The 27520-nt window shown below is 52.3% G+C and overlaps 9 protein-coding genes across 9 annotated transcripts; 4 read left to right on the top strand and 5 right to left on the bottom strand.

Moving 5' to 3' along the window:
• Positions 1-384: 384 nt before the first annotated feature.
• Positions 385-1673, top strand: CORC01_02847 (uncharacterized protein; the record flags this gene model as incomplete). The annotated part of the gene is made up of 3 exons (XM_022614497.1): positions 385-630; positions 690-931; positions 995-1673. 3 exons carry the CDS (start codon positions 385-387, stop codon positions 1671-1673), a joined length of 1167 nt encoding a protein of 388 aa, XP_022479111.1.
• A 1259-nt stretch (positions 1674-2932) lies between these two features.
• On the top strand, positions 2933-3376 carry CORC01_02846 (para-nitrobenzyl esterase; the record flags this gene model as incomplete). The annotated part of the gene is made up of 1 exon (XM_022614496.1): positions 2933-3376. The coding sequence occupies one exon, from the start codon at positions 2933-2935 to the stop codon at positions 3374-3376; it is 444 nt and encodes a 147-aa protein (XP_022479110.1).
• A 945-nt stretch (positions 3377-4321) lies between these two features.
• On the bottom strand, positions 4322-5298 carry CORC01_02845 (thymidylate kinase; the record flags this gene model as incomplete). The annotated part of the gene is made up of 3 exons (XM_022614495.1): positions 4322-4796; positions 4870-4978; positions 5073-5298. The coding sequence occupies 3 exons, from the start codon at positions 5296-5298 to the stop codon at positions 4322-4324; spliced, it is 810 nt and encodes a 269-aa protein (XP_022479109.1).
• A 62-nt stretch (positions 5299-5360) lies between these two features.
• CORC01_02844 (uncharacterized protein) lies at positions 5361-5648 on the top strand (the record flags this gene model as incomplete). The annotated part of the gene is made up of 1 exon (XM_022614494.1): positions 5361-5648. The coding sequence occupies one exon, from the start codon at positions 5361-5363 to the stop codon at positions 5646-5648; it is 288 nt and encodes a 95-aa protein (XP_022479108.1).
• A 399-nt stretch (positions 5649-6047) lies between these two features.
• CORC01_02843 (uncharacterized protein) lies at positions 6048-7463 on the bottom strand (the record flags this gene model as incomplete). The annotated part of the gene is made up of 2 exons (XM_022614493.1): positions 6048-7162; positions 7379-7463. The coding sequence occupies 2 exons, from the start codon at positions 7461-7463 to the stop codon at positions 6048-6050; spliced, it is 1200 nt and encodes a 399-aa protein (XP_022479107.1).
• Positions 7464-14788: 7325 nt separating this feature from the next.
• On the bottom strand, positions 14789-15079 carry CORC01_02842 (uncharacterized protein; the record flags this gene model as incomplete). The annotated part of the gene is made up of 1 exon (XM_022614492.1): positions 14789-15079. The coding sequence occupies one exon, from the start codon at positions 15077-15079 to the stop codon at positions 14789-14791; it is 291 nt and encodes a 96-aa protein (XP_022479106.1).
• Positions 15080-17732: 2653 nt separating this feature from the next.
• Positions 17733-18817, top strand: CORC01_02841 (tat pathway signal sequence; the record flags this gene model as incomplete). Its single annotated transcript, XM_022614491.1, has 5 exons — positions 17733-18123; positions 18176-18306; positions 18362-18461; positions 18527-18678; positions 18740-18817. 5 exons carry the CDS (start codon positions 17733-17735, stop codon positions 18815-18817), a joined length of 852 nt encoding a protein of 283 aa, XP_022479105.1.
• Positions 18818-19089: 272 nt separating this feature from the next.
• Positions 19090-20245, bottom strand: CORC01_02840 (short-chain dehydrogenase/reductase family Oxidoreductase; the record flags this gene model as incomplete). Its single annotated transcript, XM_022614490.1, has 4 exons — positions 19090-19232; positions 19293-19406; positions 19471-19645; positions 19706-20245. 4 exons carry the CDS (start codon positions 20243-20245, stop codon positions 19090-19092), a joined length of 972 nt encoding a protein of 323 aa, XP_022479104.1.
• A 1914-nt stretch (positions 20246-22159) lies between these two features.
• Positions 22160-23704, bottom strand: CORC01_02839 (acyltransferase; the record flags this gene model as incomplete). The annotated part of the gene is made up of 1 exon (XM_022614489.1): positions 22160-23704. The coding sequence occupies one exon, from the start codon at positions 23702-23704 to the stop codon at positions 22160-22162; it is 1545 nt and encodes a 514-aa protein (XP_022479103.1).
• Between the last annotated feature and the right edge of the window lie 3816 nt (positions 23705-27520).

The raw sequence follows: 27520 nt of genomic DNA, 5'->3' as shown, positions 1-27520 counted from the left end.
ATACTGGCAAGGGGATGGTTCAGTTTTGAGCTGTCTCTGCCAACCACGCAGTGATTTCCGGGGCGTCTGACGCTCTACAGTAGCAGCCATGCTCTGGAATGTATTGGATTTATAGACGTTCAAGTTCCGATACGGCCCTAGTCCAGCCTACAGCCACCCCAGACGGCCGCTGTACCCCAGTGACCAGTGTCTGGTTTTTTCTGAGGCTGTAATGTTGGGTGTCCGCCCGCCCGCCACACCAGCAAGTGCTGGCAGCCATCGCCAATACACCAGCCATCCCACGTCAAGTGATATATGAAGCTGCTCGGAGAAGAACACCAGAGCATGGATGATGGACATTCAAGCAACAGTCGAGTATCCGATCGAACCTCACCTCCTTCCACCATGGCCCCTTCTCTCAAAGGCGACGACATTGTCAGTGTTGTCGAGTCGCTGGAGACAAAGTCCTCCATGTCGGGCAGCGATGTTTCCATAAAGTCTCCACCCAAGCCTCTCCCCATTGTCATGATCGCTGTCTTGTTTCTCATGATCCTCGCATCTGGTGGAGGTCTTTGCCTTTCAGCTCTTCAGTTTCGGCCGTCAAAAACTGGCGAGCGCGACTGTCTCAGTCAAAGCTTCATCCTATTCGGTGTAAGTGCTGCCCTCTGCGGCTGTGGCTCACTGGAATGTCGGCTGACAAGTCTGCGCAGTCGATGATATCCCCCATGTACGTGGTGTTGCACATTATCGTGTCGTTCCGCAACTACCAGGTGGTGAAGAGGCAGTCTCTGCAATCACCTCTGGTATCTTGGGCTGTCATCGTTGCCCGACTAGGTCTATTGCTTTGGATCCCGGCTGTGATCCTATCATCGGTAGCATTGGCCCATTATCCCGGTTTCGTGACACAAAGTCCAATCACTGAGCTGAACTTTTCTGTATCTGTCATCGGAATGTATGTTACAACTTGAGAATTCAAAGAGTCAACCTCCGCCTTGTACTGACACTTCTTGACTAGAATCGCCAGTATCGCAGTCATTCTTGTGCTGGAAATCGCATCACACCCGTTTGAGCTACCCTGCTTCAGGCGGCGTAACACTGTGACATGTCTGGTCAGCGCTTTTGAGAAGGATCTCAAGGATGAGGAAGCAAAGCCTTCAAGCCGTACAAACAGCCGTCCCTTGACCCCCCCGGCTTACTATTATTTCGCCGCTAATCACCGACACACGGTCCCGGCCCCGGTAAGAGCCAAACTCGTCCGCAAGGCCAGCTATCCCAGACGTCGAGAGCAAATTCCCCCAGTTCCACCTCTGCCGTACCCGCACCCGGACTCCCTCGGCATCATGCTTCCCATCGCAGAGCCGCTACCTCCTCTTCCCGAGCTGGAACAGACCTCCATTACCCCGGCCATCAAGATTACCCCTGCCACGGCGCCTGAATGCCTCTGTCCTGGGAACGGTAAGCTCGCCCCGCGAGCGAACAAGGACAAGCCATGTCCCCCTCCTCCTGGAACGGCGTGGGCTAAAGACTGGGAACAGCTTGCCGTTGATACCGGGGTGCGGCGGAACGGCTCGTTGAGCGACTATGGTTCCACGGTTGGGACAGACACGCTCGATGGGAGGCTCGACACTCGCGGAGTTGCGTTGAAGCCGCCTCTGCCTTCGATTATCATTACACACAGTCCAGAACATGTCTGATGGCCGAGCTATCATAAAAATCCAGATGAATTTGAATCTGGTGCGATTTCTTAGCAACTTGTACTACTTGGGTGTCTGGATAAGGCGAAGTTATGGGTTACGGGTCACGGATTATAGATTGCGTGCGGGGCATGAGCAGACGAAGCGTTCTCTTGTCATCTTCATTAGTCACCTGAATGAATTTCTTTTGTAACCAATCTCATCTACATTTCGGTAACCACCACTCCTTAATACCTTGTGGATAGCAAGATGATCCTCTCCTTGTCTACGTTTTCGACCCTGAAGCTACCCCCTCCACCACTTCCAGCCGCATATATGCGGGACCCCAAAATTCCTTTTAATGGCTTGGCTTTGTACCTCGTGTTGGCCGGGATCGCACCCTTAACGTCGCTCAGCCCCTCCGATGTAAGCATTGTCTTGGCTTCGTTTTTCGCGTTCTGTTTAAATCGCCTGGGCCAGACGCTCGGGTATGCATATCTGACTCGGGTGTGCGTAAGGGTCGCCGTCCACTATCAACAAGTCTTGCGGAATAGCATTTGAGGCTTCCAATGAGCTTGACATGATTTGCACGAGATGTTCAATGCCCCGTGAGAGTTGATTAAATCTCCCCACCGTTTTAGAAAAAGACTGCATGCGAGGGGTTATAAGACCTGCGAGTTTAGAAACCAAAAAGTCCAAATCCTGCTTGTGTTATCCGTCGTCTCGTCAGCCATGGCCTCAACAACCTTTCAACAACCACGATATCCGCAGGTCTGATCCAAGGCATCTTGGCGAGTCGTCTAAAGGCGATATATCCAGTAAATCGGTTTCTAGGGATACCTTATGCCTCAAAACCTAGACGTTTCTCCCTGCCTCAGCCGCCGAAGCCTCGGTTAGACACTATCAACGCCACAGCCTTTGGGCTGGCGTGTCTCCAGAGCTTTGGCATTAGTGGCACAATATAGCTTCACTTGTCTGCTCCCCCGCCTAGTTTACTGACTCGAGGTCCCTCCCAAAGGACTCGGCCAGAGACCTGAACTCCTCGAAGATCTCTTCAACAACCCAGCACCACCCGAAAGTGAAGGCTGCCTGAGCATCAATGTCTTCGCCCCCTGACGCCGGGCCTGCGGTGGTTGCCTTCATCCACAGCGGTTGCTAGCCATTGGGTTACGGCAGGTTCGACCTTTCTGCTTTTGCGGCATATGCAGACGTTATCGCCGTGACTCTAAACTACCACGCAAACGGTACGCTTTGAATCATCCATGATCATTTTCACCTACATGTGGTTGCAAAAGTCTTCGTCTTCTAGAACTAAGGTATGCTCTTCAGTTTTCGGCTCCCCCGCCTCGCCTCCTATCCCGCCAAGCGAAAAGAATCTAGGTATACACGAACAGCGTCTTGCTCTTACTTGGGTTGTAGACAACATCGCCTCTTTTGGTGACGAACCCTCCAAGGTGACAATCTGGGGTCAGTCCGCTCGCGCCTTTTCTATCGACGGCCACCTCAAAGTATACGCCAAGGACTCTTCGACCCCATTCCGCGCCGCAATCATGTCTATTGGACAAATGAGCTTCAGGTATCTTGCATTTCCATCACCCGGGATCGAGGCCTGTACGGGGCTGTTGACTGCAGTGGGATGCGCCAATACATTAGGTGAACTAAAATGTGTGAAAGCCGTCCAGGCGGAATACCTCATCAGTATATTGTCAAGGTTCCGGTTCTGATGCGGACAGTGGAGGAAGAGGGGAGAGCCTTGGTGAACGACGAAGTGAATATGATGGCGTTCCTCGATGCGTTAGGTCCTCCTGTTCTTGTGCCTCCGAGGATCCAGCCATGAATGTGTCCTCGTACCACTCTGATACTAGGATCAAAGCCGATTTCGATGTTGCTTCCGCCATTTAAACTGACTTGCTCTGGTCTTGCGTATGTCTTCTGTTCAACGAACTCTCACCAAACTACAAGTTTATGACAAACAGGCACAGCTTCAATCCATACTGCCGTCAACAGTAGCCTGCTAAAATATCCCCACTTGGCGCTGCTATTTCAATACCTCGACCACCCTAAATCTCTTGCCTAAAGAGTACGACTGATTGGGCAAGTTTCACGACTCAGAGATCATTCTTCTCTTCACCGACCCAGATACCATACCTTACACCACTCAGGTGTACGCGGTGTACGAGCACTTGAGGGGCGTCGTTGCACGTTTTGCCAAGAATCCGTCTGACGGATCTGGCTGGCCGGTCATGGGATCGTCTTATGCACCACTCGATGTTGCGATATTGAGAAATGTGGACAACACTTTGAGTGTTATGAGCGTGTGGAATTCCACAAAGCTGGATGAGAAGTGCAGGCTTTCTGTCAAGTTCTGGCCACTTCTCAAGGCTATTGGTTAGGGAGGACATGGGGAATTGCCTATTCATTACATGAGTATTATGTAGGAGTATTTCACGTCAGCTGCCAGCTTTCCTAACCTTTTTCTAAGACAAGAAATCACTCATGTTTGTGGGTTTCCGAGTGCTCTATCAAGACACCTTTTCCAGGTATTGAAGACGCCATGCTCATTTCCGGGGAATCTCTGTCTCCAAGGCAGAATCTCCTAGCATCCCCAATTCATGTTTGATAATGCTAGCCAGAATTTCCTCCGCTCTCGGGCATTTGCTTAACACAACTCATGACACAACCCTCACCGTGCTCCCAGCCTCACCCTTCTCAACACCCTCCACCCTGGGCCCTATCTTTCTCCAAATCTCCTCGGCAACATCCTCAAGAGTACCTCCAGCATCGACGACAACCAAGTCCTCTTCCTCCTGTCGGAACTCTCGATCAACCCTGCCCTCCTCGCCTAAGCCCCCATCAGGCCCGACTCGCCCTAGGCTCAGCCCCCAAAACAGCTCGCGCACCCGCTTCTGGAACTCGGCCTTTTCGTACACCTCCCCGCCCCAGCCGCCGCGCTCTCTAGCGACGGCTTCCTCGAGGTCGAGGAACAGGACGAGATCCGGCCGGGGAAGGCCAATCTCCGGCCGGCGCGCCCAGTGGAGGTTCAGATGGGGGTTCTGTTTCGCGGCGGAGTAGACGATGCCAGAGTGGTAGTACCTGTCGCAGATGACGGTGTATCCTGAAGCGAGTAGATTTTGGATGTTTTTCCTATTAGATGCAAGGTTTGTAAGGCGATGCAGTGTCGGGTAGTGCGTGGTCTGGTGAGACGAAGAGGACTTACACTGCTTCCCATCTGTTGGCGCTGAAGAGAAGGTGGATGACGTGGTCTTCCATCTCGACTGAGCTTTTGAGATACGCATCAATCATCTGGCCAATAGGGGTTGTTCTGTCTGCGAGTTGCGTTTCATTAGCAATGAGAAATTGATGATAATACAAGAAGCAAAAAAGCGAAATGTTGTTGAAGCCAAGTTGGCTGCCACTCACCCGGAAACCGCATGACTTTGACCTTCTTCCCCTCCTCAATCAACCGTTGTTCAAGCAGCTTTACCTGCGTGGTCTTGCCGCTCCGATCAAGACCCTCAAAGGCGATAAAGGCGCCGCGAACAACACCCGCCGGAGGCGTGGTGACGGGGAGAGCATCTCCGGCCTGCTCGCCGGTTGCGGCCGACGTCGCTATGGCCGCCGTAGCGAGGTCATTGATCGATGCCATTGAAACTTGGGATGCCGCTTTGCAGTAAGTCTCGATGCTTCAATCTCTAGTCCTATAATCCCATGAGCGGATTCGAGTGCCGAACACTTGAGCTGGTCAGAGATGCGACAGTCGTCGAGTGGTGCGGTTCTGGACTGAAGGTGCAGTGGGCACCTGCGGGCCGAGTGGAGCCCCGGAATACGGGCGCTGGAGCGACTGGGCAGGGCGTGTGGGCGGCTGTCACGTGGAATCAGATAGCCGACCAACGCCAGACGGCGTCTAGAGGCAACCCGGATGATATGGTGATGCGACAACGGATGACGATGCTCAAAACTGATGTGCTCACTTACGCGACCGAAGTTGATGGCTAGGTAGAAAAGATCGCCGATAGAGAAGCCAAACCTACGCCAAAGCCAATTCGGTGGTCTCGGAAAGTGTGCATCACAACGATAGCATTCAAACTTCAAAAGAGCACAAAATCGAAGCGCCAATTGCACTCTGTTGATGAGGATATCAACCACTCAAACGGAAATCAAACAATGACAATACTCCGACCCCAGCTTTGTACACATATAGACACCTGTATCCGTTGTTCCTACACCAAACGTGTCCTAGGGGTTCCCGTCGCTTGGTCCTTGCTCGCCCATTCAAAATACCGAGTAACCGTTACAAACGCCGCATTCATCATGGACCCGTAATTAAAAGATGGTGTGTAGTTGGAAGCGAAGCATAGTCGAACCATGAATGAGCAAATGGAAAGCAAGCAATCATCAGCAGTCCGCAATTGCCACTTCGGAGTCGTCTTTGGCGCTTCCACTTTCCCACAGCTCAAAGCTCTCACCGGTGCCCTCCATAGGCTCCAAGAGGGCTGCCTTGGCTGCTGTCTCGGTGGGTTTGCCCATGAGCTCGTCGACACCATTTTCGTCTACAGGGACTCCAAGCGGGGTTGCTTCGGTTTCAGGAATGCGCTCTTTGATTTCAGGCACGGCGGCTTGAGGGGCCGCATCGCGCTCTTCGTCATCATCATCGGCGGGGACGATGATGACGGATGATTCATCGCAACCAAAGGCATAGAACTCGCTTGCATCCATCTCGCCCAAAGCTATCCTCTCTTTCTCAAAAATCATGTCATCTTCACTGGTATGACGAGCCGAGCGCCGTGCAGATGTCTGGCTCACATCATCGACAGGTGGTACATTCTCCTTGTCGCGACCCTCTGCGCGGTCTCTGCTGGCCTTGCGCTCACTTTCTTCGTCGGAGCTGATGTCAAGAACGCAAGTGCCATGCTGCAACATGTTGGTCATTTCTTGCTCTGGCGTGTCTTCATGGATGTCGAAGAACCAAGATGCCTTAAGATCAGGCTCGTCGAGATCCTTGACCGTATTCCGCGAGGATGTGGTTACGGTAGCACGGGCGGCATAGCTCGGGATAGTACCCTTGAGGGCAGCATCGAGGCTGAATGGGGCTGAGGCGGATGAAGGCAGGTTGAAGGCAGGCGGGTCTACGCGCGTGTAGGGACCAGCGGTTCGGCGACGGTTTGAGAGAATACCAGATCGCTTACCGCGAGTCGGCGAACGGCCAGCTGGAGCCGAGAGTGGGGAGGACTTTGCGATAGCCGTGTTGATCTTGGCTGACGGTGATTTTGGCTGGAGAAGACTGCGAGGGCGAGGAAGGGTAGGCCTCGAGGAGTTCAACAGGGGACTTGCGGCGAGGGGCGCGGCCTTGGTGAGGATAAAGGACGAAGGCTTGAGGACATCCTTGGACGGGTAGAAGGTGTCGGAACTCTTAGATCGCTTGGAAAAGACAAACGGGTCGACGTTTTCGAAGTCATCGGGCTCTACACTGTCTGAGGCTTTGCGCTTGCCGCCAGCAGTGGACGAAACAGCTGCTGAACTAGTTAGCGGTCGATATTACGAGTGATTTGGATAGTTTCTGAGGCTGGTGCTCAAGTTGGGGGCTACGGCGCATTCTAGCAGTATGACGGGTGAATCTCATTGAGAGCCACCCGCAGCGCCCGCGGTATCGCAAATACAAAACGAGAGAATAAGATAATTATTGGGAACGGAATGGGCGTGTTTGGTCGTGAAGTGATCAAACATACCATTCTGTCTATTCTTAATGCTCGTCAGATTCTGCAGTCGGGTGCCGTCTAAGGGGGCAAATGGTTGACGGGAAATGGATGCCATCGTGTGTGGATCGAAGCGGTTGTGCGCGCAACGAGGCGAGTGGATGTGCGAGGTGTTGGGGTTCCGCAGTGCGATGCGGAGCGGTGCTTCGGGAATACGAGCAACCCAGCCAGCGGCTCTCAGTTGAGACCCTGGGTCCCGGTTGCTCTGCGATCAACAGTCGGCTCGATTCGTGAAGAATGGGGACTCGGGAGTAATTACGGCGTCCCGTCTTCGATAGGTTCCCTGGGGAAGCAGGTCGGTGCCAGACAGACTCGACAATGTTGGAGCTCTGCGGGCGGCAGTAGAGGGGTTAGGAGAGAGAGTAGTGAGTGCGTCTATTTGTTGTTTATTTGTTGTTCTCTTGCGCGCAGAGGAATCGAGCGAGTTGGTTGCAGGAAGAGAGTGACCGAAACGGAACCGACGAGCTGGCGTGGGGCGGAAGGGGGGGAATAGAGGGTGAAAAGAGGGCGAGAGAGGCGAGAGTCGGTAGGGAGCAGGGAGCAGGGATCAGTATAGGTAAGATAGGGACTGAGATTGAGATGCGGTCGAGAGAGCGGGAGAGAGACGCGGAGAGGAAGAGAGGGCACGCGCACGGAACCGGGGGTGGAATAGAGAAGGGCGTGTAAGGCCTGGGTTTGGGCCGAGTGTGTCGACGAGTGGTTTGGCGGTGTCTTGTTGGATGGGTGCCGATGGAGATGGTAGCAGGCGGCGTTGGTCGCTCGATGCAAGGCCCTGGGGCCAAAAAAGTGGTTTGAAGCTGAGTTGCGCTACTGCGTGAGGAGCAGAGACAGGCAGTGCACTCAGTGCCCAGCCCAGAGAAGCAAGCGACGGTACGGTATGTCGAGAATAACGGGTGTGAGAGGAGTCTACTGCTGTAAGGACGTCTAGGCGACTTGTCAGCAGTTGGAGAAAGATACTTGTTTGACGGGATTCGCGTGAGTGGAAAGAATAGGGCGGGCTAGGGATGACGGGTACCTTGCTCTAAAAGAGACGCGGACGAGCGTAAAGCAAACACGGTCTGGCGTCTGGGTGGAGTGAGTTGGTTCTCTGCCGATGGAGACGGAGATGGATCATGGACGTGGAAGATGGTGTGCCAGGGCAAGGCCGCAAGGGGGTGTGCGAGGGATGCCGGGCAGAGTACGGACACATAGGACCGTGGGTGGGATGGGGGGACGGGACAGAGTAGATTGATCAGCCAGTTGCAAGCTGAACAGTTTAGGTCGAATGAAGATGTCAGGCTCAAGCCTCGACGGATGAGAGACGACGGGTGGGAGACGGGTGGGAGACGGGCTCGGCGACGGCGCATTCAGCAGTGTGCCGGTGCGAGATTGGGCGGTTCCGGGAGTCAAACGCTGAACTTGACGTGTTGAGTACCTTACCTAGCCTGCACGGACAGCCTGTACAATGGTAGGTATGCGGATGGGTAGACAGGGACTGGAAGCGCCAGCCCGAGAGAGACAGAGAGCGACGTGGTAAAACGCGAGAGTTCCGTGACAAGGCCAATGGAGACGTCGTATTCCTGACGTGTCGAGATGGGCCAATGCAGGTGAGAGACACATCTAATCATACTGGGATCAATCAGGGAAAGTCGGTGCCTTCCCTGCCCCGGCGGGCCAGCTGTGAGTGGAGCAGGAAATATCGACACACGTAAAATCCCGTCTGAGGCGAGGTGGAAAGAGAGACTCGTCGGAAAGGTGGGTCCACGGGAAAGCGACGTTCATGCGACAGGCTGTTTGGCCCATTTGATTGGTTGGCGCGAACAAGAAGAAAGGCAGCAGTGGCCAGGTGCACCGTGCACCGTGCACCTCGACCAGAATACAACTTCTCTCTACCGCGAAGCATGGCCAATTAAACGCGTCGACGAATAAGCGGGGCCACGAGCTGCGACGACCTACCTTACCCACATTGCCTTAGCGAACGACGCCTTCCCACCTCGACCTACCTTACTACCTTACGTAGGTACCTACCTTCCCTGGTAAGGGTAGGTGAGGTACCTAAGATATATGTGGGCAAGCGACCTGAATGGGGCTGCCTTCCCAGCTCAAGGCACCTTACCTTGCCTTAGGTACCTTACCGTGCTTACTTTACCGTCTCCCTCAGCATTACGGATACCAACCGGAAAGAGCGCTACTTGGATGGTGAATTCAAGGGAGAGTAAGAGACGTTCGCGCGAATCTGCCCTACCCGTCCATATACCTGTAAATTGATGATCACCTAGGTAGGTATCACTGCGAGCCAGGGCTCCCTTGCATGATTGCATCCTCGCATCCGTCGGCAGTGCAAGTGGGCACCCGCGCCCCGAAATGATAGTTGCCCATCCATGTATCCGTACGTATAATCGCATTCTCTCGACTCTCACGTCTCTGCAGGCTGCAACTCATTCAGCAGATCATCTTGGCTACGGATATCTTTACCTTACCTTGCTTAGGTGGGTACCAGGTCTTACCGCCATCACATTCATCTCACTCGTTCCGTGGACTTCAACCTTGACGTGGGCACTGGGCACTGTTGAACTACCGACCAAAGCTCCCGCAACCCACCGCACACGTACATTTAATCCATTCATGCTTCTTCCCTTGAATGAACAGGAATCGCTACTCTCGCAAACCATATCCTACCATTGTCAAAGCACAAGCTTGCAATATGTTTGATCCCTGTTCTCTCTCCATCTCAGCTCGCCATCAAACAGTTTTGGCCGCCGCCAGTCTAGTCCCCCGCCGTCGTTGGCTTAGCCGCCCTCACTCAGACAGTGCGGCCCTTCCGATGCAGGGGTTTACCCTCTGCTCTGCTCTGCCACTCTGCCAAACCTCGTATCGGGACCTTCAATCTCCAGTTTGCAGACCACTTATTTGACGAGTGACCTCATACCTCATCGATAGTCTTGTTCAACGGCCCCTCTTATATCGGACTTGACAGCTGCCCGCAGATCCGCGAGAATGGCACGCCAGGTCTCCCATCACGGCCTGCTAACCTCACCCGTGGTCCAGGTCTCCTACTTTGCGGGCCTCCGCGCTTCTGAACGTCCCATCATCCCAAGTGTCGCCCTATAATGCACCTCAACCCCCTCCACCTGCGTACGAATACATCACTCACTGGTCCTACATCATAGAGGTGACGGCAGTCTTTGGCCACCTTCGCCACTGACTGGGAATATCTCTCTTCGTCCGCCGTCTTCCAGGTTTTGGCCGGACCACGGCCATTATCCTAGAGCTTCAGTTCGTCGGTTCAGTCAGAGTGTCATTTTTGTCTTGTTGGCCACACATCCTCCGGGCCTCCCTCGCTACCCATTGGCGTACTTGGTGAGAAGATTGCACCAGGATAAAGCATCAGGGCCCCAACATCGCCACGTCAAACACAACGTGTGGTCACAGTCGCTTTTGTTTTGAAGTAAAGTTCCCTCGTCCGGGTAATGTTTTCAAATTCCACATCATGGAGGAATTGCAGGGCCCGACTACTTGGTCCAGCAGGCTCTCCCATGTGCCTCGCATAATCTGACGCAAAACATCCACCAGCGCTTACTGAACTCGTGTGAACAAGTACTATGACGAGAGTGCTCATTCAGCATAATCGTCCTACAGGTCTCTCCCAGACAGCCCGTGGCACTTTTGGATATGATTGGCAAGCGTCTCTGCCCTCGCCAATGTAGTTCATGCATGCACGTACAAGAAGACGACGTGCTGATTGAGCCACGTCTTCAACCCTAATTCACAATCACCAACCAACCTCTTTGCAGCGCTTCCCCGCACTAATAACAGATATGTTGCCTGTGACATGCAAGCCCCGGACGCGGATACGTCCTAGGCAATGCAAGCTGCCCTTGCTTGAAGGCCTTTCGCCGAAGCTGTTCTTCGCTTCTTGCGCCTCGCCAGCCTGGGCGAGCAGAGAAGGCTGGTCATTGAGTCGCCACCGCTCCTCGGGGCTCTGCATCAAAGATTGATTCTCATCATGTGTTTCGGCTGCTGCAGGTCGACATTCCTTCCAGAATACAGCAATCCGGTGAAACGCTCCACCAAAAGCAATCATCTAGTCACTGGTGCCATGCTGTCGTTGGCGCCGCAGCGCGCCGAGTGATGGCGCAGTCGTAGTTCGCCAGTCCTTTTTTCTTTCTTTTTTTTTCCTTTTGGCACACTTTGAGACAGCCATTGTTCTTCCAACTCATCAAAGATCATCATCCGTATCATTAAGAGACGTAATGAGACACAGCTCGTCTTATTGTGTGCATTGCGATGAGACATGTTCATCAGCATGTCACCCAACGGCCGGGAGCGGCATCGTATGGCATAGCGCTACTTACTTAGTAGACTGAGGAATCTTCTCCAACGTGTAATTGCGGTGGTTGGGTCTGGGTAACACAATTTCAAAACCAACTTCTTCTCTCTTGTATCCCTCTGGCATTTCCTTGCTGTTGCCTTTGTCTCTGCATCATCATCAATGCCCGATGCGCCGCAGTCGCTGAATCCCCCGGCGGGCAAACAGATCCATGGTGGGGCACTTCGCTTCCGATGCTAGCGGGCGACGTGCAGGGACGTCGGCGTTTCAGACAACATCTCGGCCGATGGGCTGCACATTGATAGGAGGGACGAAAACAAGGAGGCTGGGAGAATGCCAAACCACGTTTGGATCAGGGACGGAAGAATTCCCAGCCTCTTTATTTTCTCGAAAAATCTGAAGACTGCTGAAGTGTTTGCACACTAAGAGATTTGCCCCTCTCTGCCTCCCCCCTTGTTGCAGATGTGTAATACGGGTTTGTTCGCCCCCTTGCATGACACCATGGGCTTACACCGGTACGACGCCGCCGGCTTTGGGAAAACTTCGAAGCATTTTCTGGGAGAATCGTGGAATGGGTCTGTTCTCAAAGGGGGTGGGGGGTCTGCATGATGATGGATACCTGGCTAGCTTGTGGCAACTTGTGAGACGCGGCGCTCATGGCTGCGACATAGCAGCTGTGCATTATTGAGTTTAACACTGCGATTCTTCATTACACTTGATTGGACATTCGGTATCGTTCGATTCCTGAGCCTGATGAGGTGGATATATGATGCTACTAGGAGGCTGCCTGAACCGTTCCAAGCAGTGTGAGTCTGATATGAAGTTATCGCCAGATTCACTGTTGTCCCAGTGATTTACACCAGTGATTTGCAAGTTGAATAATTTTGTCAGGTTCTGTTCACTTTGTGGTACAATGCTTTATTCACAACTTGCTACAGCTTCTAGATATATCGTTTAAGTAGCCTTCAGCATCGGACTACGAACTCATGCCAAGTAGTGGAAGTCAACACTAAATACAGGGTTCCTAGTCGAGGATGTGTAAGCGCATATATACACAAAATTGATGATGACTACCATAATCACACTAAGAGATATTCGGATCTAAGCTTCATTACCCCTCTCACGAATTAAATTGATCTTGGCTGAGGTCTTTGAAACTTCAAACTCGGCTCTTTGTTCATTCCTTGTCCAAGTACTAGTACCATCGGCCACTGTAATTTTGAATAAAGTGTGTCTTCATGCTACGAATGGGAATGGGCTTTTGTCCTGTATGATTGCAGCGATGTTTATATGGTTACAAGATGCTTGTTTATGTCTTGGAAAAGTCTCATCGACCACAGTTTCTGTCTACATCCTACATGTTACATACCCGGAAGTACTTTTTGAATGAAAGCAGTCACAGAAAGTGAGAAAACCGCACACTAAATGTTCACTTTTGTTCCTGTTAACTATTGATTATAGTACAGCACCATCTCTGCTACCACTGAGGTTTATCAAATCAATAATGTGAAAGGGGTTTAACCTCAAGTTTCTCAGCCTATGAGCCATCATCCATTTCAACTTTTTCCGCGGGCATCATATCTCGGAGGTTACAAGATACGTCTCAGCATACCACAATACAATACAAGTATTTGTATCTTACTTTCATCCCCTATGCAAGAGTAATCGAAGTTCTGACTCAAGTTCACGCAAGTAAGCTTTCCAGCGTGCTGAGACCCCATCGGAATGGCAAGACAATAATTATCATTATCTTGCTTCTGACGAAAGACGACAGGGCTTTCAGCTCGAGAGATTCTCATTTTCAACCGGTATAAAGGCCTGAGCCTGTACACTTTGTTTAGACAATGGTTCTCGATTCAACACTATGGTACATATTTGAAGTAATGCCGTTCAAATTGAGCAGTCTTTGGAAGTCATACATTTCCAACTCCCAGCCGGATCGATGACAAACGAGACTGATGTTTTAGGCCTTATAATTCCATTGAGGGCTTGAGATAAAAATGAAAAATCTGGTCTTAGTCAAGAATGAGGCAAAAATTTTAGATGTATGTTTGGTCAGAGCAGAGCTACCATAACTCCCCAAAAGTTTCAGCAGACTGCAAGGTACAAAAGCACTCAGAATCAAGGGAATAGAGATCGTAGCAATAGCGATCAATACTTCAAGTACGTATGATCAGTCATGCCGTATCGGTTTGAATTCCTGCTACTTGTTTCTGCTCGTTGTACTTGCTGGTATAATTTTTTGCTGTGGTTTCGGATTTCAAATAATTCTTGCAAAGGATTGAGCTATGACGTCCAAGAAGTACAGAGAAGAAGATCTTATGGCTGTTTTACTGAATGACAAAACATCGAAGGAGTCGTGTGTGTGCCCAGGTAGATATCAAGTTAAGAAAATGAAGCAGTCATGCAAAGAGTTTGTGGGGTGGATGAAACCTTCCTGCTGCAAAGTGTTTTCTATATTGCGCCTGAAAACTATATTAATACGCATCAGTATGTTCTTCTTCAATTTAGCCAGGACTTTATATTATAACTAGTAATGATATTCCGAAAAGATCACTGCTTATAAGGCCATCATTGGAGCTAAAACTCTGGCAAAGAGATTTGAAAATATGAAATTAGAGGCAATGAACCGCGTTGTCTTTCAAAAGACAGACGGCAAATACGTTCAACATCGGTTCCACTACGAACCAATAGAAACATCTAGAAGCTCCCTTGGATAGAACCGAAATCCGTTGATGGCTGTGAGTACTGTCAAACAGTTGTAACAGAATGTACCAATGTGATGAACTGTCATATTATCATTCATGTGGGAATATCAATGGCTAGATTCATGACACACGGTTTATTTCGTTGACTGCACTATACATGGACTCTATATTATGATTAAAGTCCCATGCCTTTTAGTTGCATCTTCTGACCATCTCCCGGATTGTATTATCATAGTCGTCAAGTTCCAGGCTCTGCAAGTGGCCAATCCAGCATCGTGTCCAAGTAGATGGTGAGAGAGAATGTATAGGTTGGTGGATTGCGCTTAGGGAATGTGACTATTGCGCATTGCGAAAGTTATGTGACCTTTACTCGAACCAGCTCTTGACCCAGTCGGTAGCGCGCTTGTAGCCGGTGTAAGTGCCGTAAGCACTGTACGTCTGAGGAACCGGGCTCGGGCTCGGGCTCGGGCTCGGGCTCGACACCGGTGGGGCCGGATAGCTGCCGTAGCTTCCATACTGGCTGTAGTCATACTTTCCGTAGTTGGTGTAGCCTGAGGTGGCTTGAGGGGCGGGAGCAGCCTCGGGATTGGCCTCCGCAACAGGAGCGGCGAGGGCAGCCGAAGCCGCGGTGATCATGATAATGGCGGATACCTTCATATTTGCGAGTGATGAAGAAGAGAAGTATGTGAATTAAGTGGATTGACTGGTTGAATTGCCTCTGGCCTGAAGACTTGATTATGTGAGATGATTATTCGATGTGCGTTGAGGACGAGAGGGATTTTGAGAGTAATGGTAGGAGCATGGGCAATACTTATGGAAGAGCCAAGCTCAGATAGAAGAAGCGGACGATGTTGCAATCTGGTACCTTGTCATGATTACTGCGCCGGCCACCCTTGAGCCCAAATGATGAGGAGATACACCGCATCTGGCATCGTGCTGATGACCTCGGAATCGTTGAGATGGCGTTCGCCCTTGTTGAACGAAGGGTCTCCGAGCTAAAGCGAACGACTGCAAGGGAGCCCTTGAGTTGAGAGCTCGCAAAAGTGGGAAAAGTGATGCCTCTGAAAGCGTGCGTGTACCTTTGATGCGGAGACTTACAAGATAGATTACAGTGTGAGCGGTTGAATGTGTCGTGAATGGCGTCACAAGACGATCCGGATGCGTCCGGAACGGCCGCAGGATGTAAAGAGTAGCTTCACGATGTCTCGAAGCCATCGGGCGATGCGTATACTACGCTAAAAGGGGGACTCGCATGGCTTAGAGGGCTTAGATAGGACTCGGCTAAGAGATCATCCTCGTATTCCTGCATCCTTGATGGTGTAGATGGTGCAGAAATCTTTGCATATGGGTGTCATGACGGGCAAGGGAGCTCCGAAAGGTCGTAGTGGGCTGTCAGTCAAGCCTCGTCTATGCATTCAAGATCAGGTTGACTGCCACTGCTGAAAATTGAACCAGAATCAAGCCCTAGATGTGAGCACTTCGTATTCCAGGTTTGAATTGCAAAACATGTCTTGTCACCCAGTCACAGAACCCAAAATGTGAGCTACAACAAAATCCGATCCGGGCCGACTTCTAAGATACCGGTGACTGACACAATCGCGGATGGTAACACGAGTGGAACCGTCCTCACGGTTACTGGGCTGAATCAGCAGTGTCTGAGGAAAGTGTCTGACATTGATGAAAATCGTGATATGTGAAATCAAGCACGCTGGAAACCCAGAATGGAATAGCCTGAATCCAAGTTGAGCAAACTCCGAAGTGAAGTCTCTGGTGGGGGGGGGCATCCTCTAATTCTGCACACTGACGGCGATCAGCCCTACTAACACGGAATTGGCTACGGGACAAGCGGTTGCGTTAGTGTCAGCCCCTGCCCTGCAGTCCATGCTATTTTAGCGACTGATGTCGAAGCTTGGGTGTGTGGGTGGCTTCAAGACATGGCAGCGTGGATAGCTGGGAGTGGCCGTGGTGGGTTTGTGGTGCGAGGTCGTCTTTTTACTGTAATCCTTAACTTTCCCATCCCGCTACCTCATGCAGATTCATGAGTCAACACAACCATGCAGGAGTCCATGCTTCTTCGGCACACGAAGGTCTCTCGGCAAGGTCCCGACAAGGGCCGCTAAACTCCCCTCCTTCTCACGTTTATCCTGACGGCAAGGATCCTGGTCAGTTCGAGCCAGTGTGCTTGCGACGGCAGCATGTACCGGTGGCTTCGTGGGCTGGGATCCTACAGTGTGGGTAACATCTAGCGTTGATAGAAATGAAGTCAGGCCATGTGAGGGCCAGAGACGAGATTTGGGGTCTTCGGAAGAGCAATGGCGACGATCCACCACGAGCTCGGTTGGGCTTGAAAGGAGCATTCGACGATTTGGGAGTTCTCCCACGTCACACCAAAGGGATCACACCAGATCCTAGCAGATTGTGCAATTGCGTGCGTGAGAACTACCTTCTCAGAATGATTCTCAATACGAAGCTCCAAAAGTCCCTCGACATATACGGCGACTGGCGACATTGTAGACTGGTCAGCTTCCCACAGATACGAGATCTTACTACCCCAGACCGTCCATCTGGCATCACGTCAGGCCACGGGGGAAAGGCACGGAAACTTTGCGATTGGTGCCCGCAGGCATCAAAGCTGCAAACCACCAGTCTACCAGTCGACAAGCGAGACATCCATCACGCTAGAGACGGCGATCCATCGATTGCCTCTAGTTTTCCCGTTCTTTTTTGGGACTGAGAAGACCTCGTGCCGAGTTTCCCAGGCTTGGCAAAGCGCGAGGTGCCAGGATGCCAGCGAGGGAAGCAGCAATTCCCATCGCTCTGCCACGCTGACTCTCTTCGCAACAATCAGCCGCATGCGCCGGCGGATCAGCTGCAGCCAGGCTATCGAAGGCGACATTCCTGCCACGGATGCTGTGTTCTGATGCCAATCTGGTATCTAGGTCGTGACGGGTGGGTGTCGTGGGTTTATTAGCGGGAGATTTGAGTTTTGAGCATTCCAGCTGCTTTCGGAATTCGCGTGGCAACCTTGACGGCGCACCACAATATAGACGCCTCATCGTTGTTAGTTACATGGACATGTGTGAGCCATGCTTGGAAGGCTAGCGAGCATTCCTCATGTCAGACAAGAGTCGTTAGGCATTCCGTCTTGCCCGTTGCTCCCTCGACCGAGGTTCCCTTGGATCACGATCACTCAAGATTCTTCCCCTCTTTCAACCTCGTCCGAAATGTTTCTGGCAATTCTTTGGTTTCTCTCCTTTCACTATTCTCCCTGCTAGGCGTGAGCCAATTCGATATCCATTTCTTCGCAACCATGATGCATGAAAAAGACGACGAGCCCCACTCGAAACCGCTCGCTGATCGGGTGGACGAATCCGAAGAGGATCTTGAGTCCCTGTCATCAGCTCCGGACGTAAGGGAACATGGAAGACAGCGAAGACGAGGCTGGAGGATCGCAGCCGCGGCAGCGGTCTACATCGTCTCAAACCTCATCTCTATGCGCATGGGTGCCCACATGGCTTCGGACATGGCGGACCTGGATGGCGCCTGTGCTGCTCACACAACGCAATGGTCGCCTGTATTAAAAGACGTGGATGTCAAATACGACTGGAAGCACTTCAACGGATCATTTTTACAGGAAGACATATTTAGGAAACAAGCTTCACCAGAGGTTGATGCAGCGTGGGAGTCGATGGGCGTGGACTGTGAGTAACATTCCAGGCCATGTTTTCTTGCCTCGTGGCTCACAATCTGCAGACCGCGCCGGAGTCATCTCAATTGAAGATGGGTTGAGGAGCGGCCTGGACATGTCTTTTGTGAGGAGATCAGAAAAGTACGGCGCGGGCTTCTTTGTCAACGTCGAGGGAATGCACCACCTTCACTGTTTGGTATGTCAACGACGTGGACTCGGCACTGCTCGCTTAATGCTGATGTTTGATGCAGAACCTGGTTCGGAAATCCCTCTATTACAACTATGACTACTATAAGAAGATGGGCACTCATGCCTTTGCCAACGAGGAGCACATTGTGCGTCTTCACGTCTGTACGTGGCAACTATCCTTGCGAGATGTACAATAACGGCTGACCCCTCGGAAGCACATTGTCTAGACACCATCAGGCAGGTCCTGGTCTGCAACGTCGATACCGGTGTTCTGGGCCAGGTCTGGGCCAGCGATCCCCCGGCTCCTTTTCCTGACTTCAATACCAAACATATGTGCAAGAACTACGGAGCGATACAAGAATGGGCGGAGAAGCTTCAGGTGAGTAGAAGTTGTTGTACTGATTTGCCTCACACGGATGACTGCTGACATTTGAGAACAGGCTCCTCCCGTCGATACCCTCCCTGGCGATTATACAGCACCTCCCGAGCCAAGTGATGTCATTCCCACAACACCTTGAACGCTAGAGTAGAAAATTAGAGAGAGAGAAAGTCGATATCCATGTAAGATCTGAACATATGAATGATACGACAGCGCAACGGTGAATTGAGAACGCTCTTGTTAGAGGTTCTAGTTGCTGGACCTCGCGTGCCCATGGAGGTTGGCCCTATCAGGCGCCCAGCAGAAACGACAGGTCATGTCTTCGCGCATCTCGGGAACCAACTCAAGCTGAATCCCCAGAGGTGAACCTCTTGTGGAAGGGGGTCTCTGATCCTGAAACTACCTCGGTAATCAATAGTTGAACTCCTGGCCAACAAGCTTCTCGCTCAATTTCCACAACTTATCCGCCTCAATCTTGTTGTTCGCCCAGGGGTAGATCTCCTCCTCATACTGGTCTGCAACGCGGCAGTCGTTAAAGTACTGTCCGTTTAAACCTATGCAGCATTAGATCCCGGTATCTTTATCCGACTCAGAAGCTTCGCTAGTTGACTCACCCTTGATATCCGGACTGAACGCCGCGTACACATGGGTAGCGATACCCTGATCTTCTGTCTTTGGGTCAAAATCTGTCCACATGAACTTGGTCCCCATCGTGATCTCTTGCTCTCCTGTTTGCACTGCCGTCAGTCGTGTGTCTCTTGGGACCCCTGCTCCCACGAGTGCTTCACTTACGCAATGAATCAAAGCCTTCCAAATGGTTCGCCAAATTGGTAAAGATGACACCCGGGTGCAGACTGACGCTCAAGAGACCCTTGCTGGCCAGCTTCTCCGCGAGTGAGAGAGCCATTAGGCAGTTGGCCGTCTTGGATTGGCCGTAAGCGATCCAGCGGTTATAGTGTTTGCCGTCCTGTGTTGCAACTCCAGAATCAGGATCTGCAGCTACAATCTAAAGAACGGGAATACTCACATTGAAGTTGTAATCCGTCCAACGAATATGGCTTAGTCGGTGCCCGTCGCTGCTGACAGTCACGATCCTCGCCTCCTGCGCCGCGAGTACCTTATTCATGATCAAGTTTGTGAAGAGAAATGGACCCAGGTGATTCGTCCCAAACTGGCTCTCGAAGCCATCCTCCGTCTTGCTCCACTCCGTAGCCATGATGCCCGCGTTATTTACCAACACATCGATATGAGGCACATTGTCCCACCCATTCACCGTCTCCGCCGCCTCGCGTACGCTCTTGAACGAGCCCAGGTCCAGCTCAAGCGCCCTCACAGCAACAGACGGGTGAGATGACGTAATGGCGTCGGCGGTTTGTTGGACCTTGGCGGTGTTGCGGCCCGCGAGTAAGAGGAGGGCCGGAGAGCCGGCAGCGACTGCTTGGGCAAATGCTGCGCCAAGGCCGCCGGGGGAGACGCCGGTCACGAGAATTGTCTTACCGGCAATGTGTGAGGCGTACTCGGCGACGAGCTCGGTGCCCGTTGTTTGGCGGCCTCGTGTGGGTGCCATGCTTGCTTCTTTGGGGGGTTTTCTGGGGGGATTATTGGTAAACGCGACTGTTCAGACTTAGGTGTTTGCACAAATTATCAGAAAGCCGTCGAAAGTCCGTAGTGAGCAGTACTCCTTGTAGACTGGATGACGGTTCGTCTTTATAGAAAGTTAATAGAAACAAGCCTGAGGTCATTTACATTTCCCGTCTGACTCCTGGTCAAGAACTGGTCACCATCCTTTGGCAAGCACAACAACCACCGACGCCATCATCTGCAGCCGCACATAAGAAGCCTCTTAACTCCAAACCCCAAGCGCACGACACGAGTGGGAGCCGAAAGCAAAGAAGTGCTTTCCACAGGACGAAATCAGGAAGCTGCAGCTTGGTTGCTTCCCGTTCTTGCCAAGAGATAGCCATAAGCCAATGAGCCCCTGGCTATGCAGCGCGGAATGGCACTACTTCTTTGGTGTCCATTTGTATCAAGAATTGCGGCAAACTGTCCCATCGGCGTTAGGTGACGGAGGACCTATGACCTGTCTTCCATCGTACATTCAATTTTTCAAATCGTCTATCGCCGATAGATTTGTGTACTCGTGACGGACGTGGCGCATATGATTTTCCAATGAAAAGTACGGGAGTAGCCAGGGATCGCCTCAGTCAGCCCGGAGTTTGGAGATAGAGCCCTTCAACATCCGGTGCTCATTAGAGAAGATTGGTACCCCCAAGCCGAGGTGAATGCCAGAACACAATCAGGACACCGACAACCATCCCCCCGCCTAGGTACACGGCAGATATTCCTTGGCACACCGGCGCAGGCACCGTGGATTCAATCGAAACACAACGGACGGCCCCCGATATTCCCCCCTCCTCCACCTCCGGAAACCCACAGACCCCGTCGCAGCACTGTCAAATCTCCCGGGACGTACCGGATTATCAGCCACCGATGGCAGTCCATCGCAAGGGGACATATACCCAAGTACCTATAGTTTGTTGCTGAGTAGCAGCATATGCGTAGTAGCGCGATTGGTCCGGCGGAAAAGGAGAGTGCCCTCCACGAGGGAGAAACGCTGATGGGTGGGCGTACTGACAGCACAGCCATGCTTCACTTCCGGGCGTTCTTATCCGCCCCAGAGGTAGGAGGAAGTTAATGGCATCTCGGCACGAGTGCACCGGCGTCTTGAGCCACGCCGCAGTTCCGTAGAGCCCCTACGGTTTTTCGATCAACCTAAGCGTCTACTAGTATTTTCACTAGATATTCTCTCCCGTTTCACCAACCAAAGGCTTACCCGTTCATTGCCCTGATTACATCATCGCAGCCAGGCCGAACTCGTCCGTCCCCATCCCATCAATTCCATCAAACCTGCTCTTATCGACGCCATTGCAACGTATTTTCTGGGTCTTGGCAAGGGCATAGGGGGCGTGTGGAATGGCCTAGTGGCTCACGGGTCCAATGAAGCCACCGTGTCGGGACGGCCGGATCGTCAATCACTATCCCGTCCCAAGTGGCCAATCTTCCTGGTTACCCATAGGTAGTTGGGCTGTTCTCTTTGATCTCCAATGTGCCTCAGTCTTAAGACTGGCCTCTCCCTCCTTTTGTGTCGCCAAAGCTGATCAGGCTTGCGTCTCATCTTACTTTTGTTTTTTAAGCCATCTTACTTACGTTGGATTTGTACGACCTGTCAATCCAAATGCGCCACATCAAGAGGCACGCGCTAACCAAGGCCCAACCCGTACTTCCTTCACTTCCTTCTGCTTCACAGAGAAACAAATTCGAGACCCAATGACTGAGCGCTGTGCGAGAGTATTTACTTGAATGTCAATTTGTCTCTAGGTGTACTCGAAACCAACGATACACCCAATCACACTATACAACGCCTCCAACGCCGATATCCCACGTACGCTATCACGTCCGATGTCGCCCGCCGCATGGATGGTTAATTCGACGCGTCTCGCGTGCAGAGACCCTCGATCCAGCGTGCCAGCTCTACGCTCTTGACATCGACGGTTCTCCAGAAGACGTCGCTACCCCAGACCGTTGGTACACCAAGCAAGACCACGCCGAGGATCCACGCCACGAGACGCCCAATCATGCCAGTCTCGTCCCTACCACCAACAAGTGCCCAAATATACGGCATCCAGCGATGCGAAAAGACGTCGAGTACGGGTCCGTGGACAAGGTAGAGCGCGTAGCTGATGTCTGCGAGGTACTGCGCTAGTGGCGTCACGAACAGGTTCTGCAATATTTGGATGTGTTGCAAGGCGACAACGATTTGAAATGCGCCAAGGGCGTACCAGGGGAAGGAGACGAGGTCACCGCCCATGGTGAAGAAGGGCTCCATCGTGTTGTGCCAGAGCGGGGACATTCCCAGCGTGATGTCGGCCTTTTGGTTCGGCCAACCGGCCACAAACAAGGCAAAGACCAAGTTGCCAACGAGGAATGTCTTGAAGACGCGTACAGCTAGGGAGCTAGAAGGCGAGTCCAACACAGCGGAAGCTTCCATGTCAGATGCCTCCTTGTTCTGTATAGCCGCCGCCTTTCGCTCCTGACGAGCTTCCTCAATCAGACCGATCTCGGCAAGAAACATGCCACCAAGGAACTCGAAGCCGGCCCAGTGGCCGCATTTGAGGCAGTAGATCATGATGAAAAAAACTGAAGCGAGGCGCAAGTACGTCTTCATGCGGCTCACACCAGTCAGAACGACGAATAGAAGCAGCGAGTGGGAGAACTCGATGGGGATTGTCCAAAGATGGACATCATAGGGCAGAATTTGGGTAATATCCCACTGCCAGCTGAAGGTGATTCTCCATACTGCGTTCTTCCAGTCCACCAGCTGCTCCCAGAGTGTGGGCAAGGGCTGTCCCGTCCACCCCAGGCGGATCATGACGAGGATCATAAAGGTAGACACAGTGGTGGGCAGAAACAAGCGGAAGCCACGGCGGAAGATGCTGCTAGACAAGGTGCGATGCAGTCCATCGTAGTCGTGTTTCCTTGCCTGCTTTAACGACTTGAGAGACAGAACGAAGCCCGAGATGATGAAGAAGATGTGGACCATGGGCCGACCACTATAGATGACGCGGATGAAGGGCAATTGCAGCGGGGAGGAAGCAACATGATCGTTCTCGTCGGGAATTCCGTATGCCCTCGCGGTGAACCAGCCGACGTGTTTCTCGGTGAAGTGGCAGAAGAAGACAATCAGTGATGCGACACCGCGCAGACCATCTAGCCACGAGGTGGGGTATAAGCGCCGGTGCTTGAAGTCGTTGGGTCGGAGTCGGCGCTGGACGAAGGAGGGCAGGAGGAAAAAGAGGATAGCCGTCAATTTCGCGAGGAGGGACCTGGCTTGTGGGGGAGGGGTCGAGCCGCCGGGCGATGAGGGTTCGGAATGGGAGTTGACGTTACTCAGAGGGGAGTAGGAGTATGCACTCGGGGAGATGCGGGCGACAGCTCCCCGGAGGGAACGAACGACGAGGGGGATCATGGCGATGATGGTGGTGATGGCTATGGCATCCCTTTGAAGAGGAGTTTTCGGGGTTGCTGCTGGCCCAATGAATACGCGTGTGCAGGATGTGCTGTCGTTGCCGCCTTGATCTATTGCGCGCGGGCTGGCTGTTGAACGTGGACTCGATCGACGGCGGGTTGTGTGAGGCGTCGGATGTCACAGTAGACGTGGCTCGAGGCAGAGTTTCGAAGCAACGTACGACCGAGGACGAACCGAGAAGGACCGACGATCCAGCGACGAGGCACAAATGGAAGCGAACAATGCAAGACAGGGAACAAGGTGGGCAGTATCCGTACGGATGAGGGAAAAGGTGAGGGTGGGAAAAACCACGATAGCCCTGCCGTCTACACAATAGGCCTCGGCTCGAGATTGGGTTTGGCGGCAAAAGGCCGCCAGAAGGCACAGCTGGCGGGAGCTTGGCGAGCTTGGCGAGCTTGGCGTCAAGTTGTTTATTAACAGGTGGCGCTAGGCTATCCAGGGACAAGGGGGTAAACCGCAAGGAGGAAGGGAATGGGCCGCTGCTTGAGGTGTGCAGGATCGGGATCCCTCTTGGAAGGTCGGCTGCTTGAGTTTGTCTGTTGGGTTTGGAAGTGCGTGCTAGGCCCGAAAAGCGAGGGTTGGAGAGTGAGGGAAGGTGGTGAGTGGATGGACAAATGGGCGAGGATTCAGGTTTGCTTGTCGAGGTCCAGACATTGCTATTTGACGTCCTTTGACTTTGAGGAATTAGGGTTCAGAGTTGAGTGCCTTGCCTGGATGGACTCGCAGAGGCGTCGGGTCGGGTGTCAGAGATACGATGCGGCACAGCTCGTGTGTGCGGCTTGCCAGCTATTCGTAGGTAACTCGTCGGGTTTGCAATTGCGAGGAAGAAACACGGATACGATCTTGCCTCGCCTTCGGGTAGGCAAGGAAAGTAAGTATCCGTAAGATGAGACGGTGAAATAACGACTCGCTTAGATCACCCCCCGCCAGGCGTTGAAAACAGAAACAGAAGGAGGGGATGATTAAGGCACAATGAAGCACGGTTAAGGTGCAAGGGATCGAAAGAAGGGGCAACTTGAGAGCAGAGTTAAGGCAGGTAGGCAGGAAGGCAGGAAGCAACCAGACTACCTCATTTGTACCTACCTACCTATCTGTTCGTGCTGTCTTCACGTCTCTTTCCTCGTTGCCTCCGTCGTGCAGGCTTCATGAAGCAGAGGAAGAAACTTTATAACAACCTAAGGGCAACACCTGAGGAAAGGTACCTACCGACCTACTACCTACGGGCCTCCCTGCCTGGTCCACTCTTGCCTTCCCCCAGATATATCCACACAGTCTCGAGTGCTCTTTCCCGGCCTCCAATTTCAACTTCCAACTTCCCAGTACCTTACCTTACATACCTAGGAAGTGGGGTGGGTCGTAGCCTCCACTGGTGGCTCCTGCTTCCCGAGTCCACGTTCTCAGGACCACAGCGGTCCTCATATTGGGGACCCTGAGTCTCAACAGTCTAAACTCAAAGCGTCCTTAGCCGATACGACTCTCAAAGTCAATCTCCAGTCTCCAATTTCTCCATCGCAGTCATATACCTATACTTACGTGCCTAACGGAAAAGTGCTTTTGGTCTAACACTGCCACAACCCACCAAGGTTCTCTCATCCAGCCATCATCGCTTCATTTTCCGTAATTAAGTACATAAGTAGCTGACGATGCGACCGAAACCTTTGCGTGTCGAAGCTGAAAGGTATCTCTCTGTGGGAGAGCATCGACCAACCATGCCGTGGTTGGGATAAGGTAAGGTACCTTAATGCTTTATGGTACGCAAGGTACGTCACGCCCGTCGTACTTCACCGGGCGGGTGATCCTCCTTCCCAAAACTGATCCGCCATGACCAAGTCACAGAATACAAAGTTCCCAGGCAGGCGCTTAGGTATTCTACATGGGACAGGGAAAGAAGCAATGGAGCTGCAAATCACCAGAATGTTCCAACGACAGACTTATCCCCCGACCCGACGTAAGGTATTTGCCTGTCTTCACACCTCGAGAAACAATCGGCAGCTAAACCCGACCTCTCGCGTCCCATACCCATATGGATACACGTGCCGCTCTGGAACAGTTGCATTGCTCATTCGACCCAGGTTTGCACCAAACGACGTCGACGCGTCTCACCGCATTCCTGGCAACCCGGCCCCAATTCCCCTTTTCATGCCTCATACCCGGACCTGCCTTGGCGACCCAGACATACTGGACATTCGTCCGCGCCAGGCTGCCTCTGAGGATTCAGCGCAACCAGACCCGGACTTAGTCGGACCTACGAGCACGCAATACCATCCAGCAAGGGACACGCAGGCACACGCAGGCACATTGGGCCGGTGTTGCTTCAGCCGTAGCCAGTTCAGACACTCTCTGTTCGAGGTGGCTTAGCTGGGCCATCCTCGAGACATCATCTTCCACTCTTGGACGCTCAAGCACTGCAGCCATGGGACGACTTCCCTTCCACGGTCTCTCATGGGTCCGATGAAAATAGGTCGTCCAGACTATGTTTCCAAAAAATTGTTTACAATGGAAAGACTCTTCTTGTATTGTGGGACTATCAATATCTGAGCCATGGCCAGCACCGCTTAGCCACAAGCATTCGTTGCTCGCCACTCGTTAATTACTTGACACTGACCAGCTCTTCCATATACCTAAGGTAGCTGTAGTAGCAATCAAATAGGGACTTTCACACTTCGCCAACCTTCGAAACGTTCTTGAGGCTCTGGGCGCCTGCCAGACGCCGTTGACCGCTTCGACGGAGGCCAGCCACGACAACCTCCAGCGTCATTGGGCAATAGGTGGCGTTCAGGTGGCTCAACGTTAAAGAAACCAGTCTTCCACCGCACCATGCGCTGCGCTGCACTGCACTCCCTCAACTGTCAACCGGCCTGCGTGAGGAGCAAATAACTTCGAATACCTACCTCACCATACCTTATCGTATCGTTGCTTTAGACTCTCAACTTCCCGTCCTGCCACTGGCCTCCTTGTCAGCGGCCAATCTACCGATCATGGGCTTCTTTCTCTAGCAATCGACGGAACCTAGTGCACACGCTTATGCTGTATGTAAGCTGACCGCAGGATAAAACGACACCATCCCGCACCGGCTCCCCCGAACTGCATGGAGCCGGTCTATATGGCCACGAACTCGGCGTCTCGCGAGCAGGGTTAAGACAGATGCAACAGGCACCATTTCAGCCCTACGGTCTCCAGAACGCTTTACTATTAGCGGACCATTCAGGGCGCACTGGCCCAGCTACCCAGCCTTGCCAGCGCAGTTTGACAATCCTCAACCGACTTCCACAGGTCAGAAAGGATAAGAGAGGAACTTGTTAGACATCACATTCGAGGCTACTATGCCGGTCAAAAGTTTTTCTGCATTTCGGAATTTTTCCCACCTCGCCCAGGCTAACCGAATTTTTTTTAATTCCTTTTTTCCTTTTTTTCCCCCCCTTTTCTGAAAGCTGTTTGATGCCTCGGAAATTCGATGCTCAATTCCATCGACAAGCCACAACACAACGTCTTCTATTTTCCGTTTAGGACCTGTCGATGGCTGCGAAATCCCGTGTCTCAGACCCCGCAATTCAAGGGATATAGACTAGCCCTTGAGGGGGAAAGGTCTCATCAAAAGAGTCGGCATTCTGCTGTCTTGTGGAATTACTCGGTGGTGGCACGGCACGGTACGGTTGGTGTTGTGAAATGAGGCACGGCAGCAGATATTGCGGGCACCAGATCATCCCGTGCATCTTTTTCGGTGACGACGTCCATGGCAGGTTGGTCTTGATCTTT

This window comes from Colletotrichum orchidophilum (assembly GCF_001831195.1).
Source record: "Colletotrichum orchidophilum strain IMI 309357 chromosome Unknown Scaffold_16.1, whole genome shotgun sequence".
Classification (NCBI taxonomy): Eukaryota; Fungi; Ascomycota; class Sordariomycetes; order Glomerellales; family Glomerellaceae; genus Colletotrichum; species Colletotrichum orchidophilum.
This window is presented reverse-complemented; position numbering and strand designations above follow the sequence as displayed.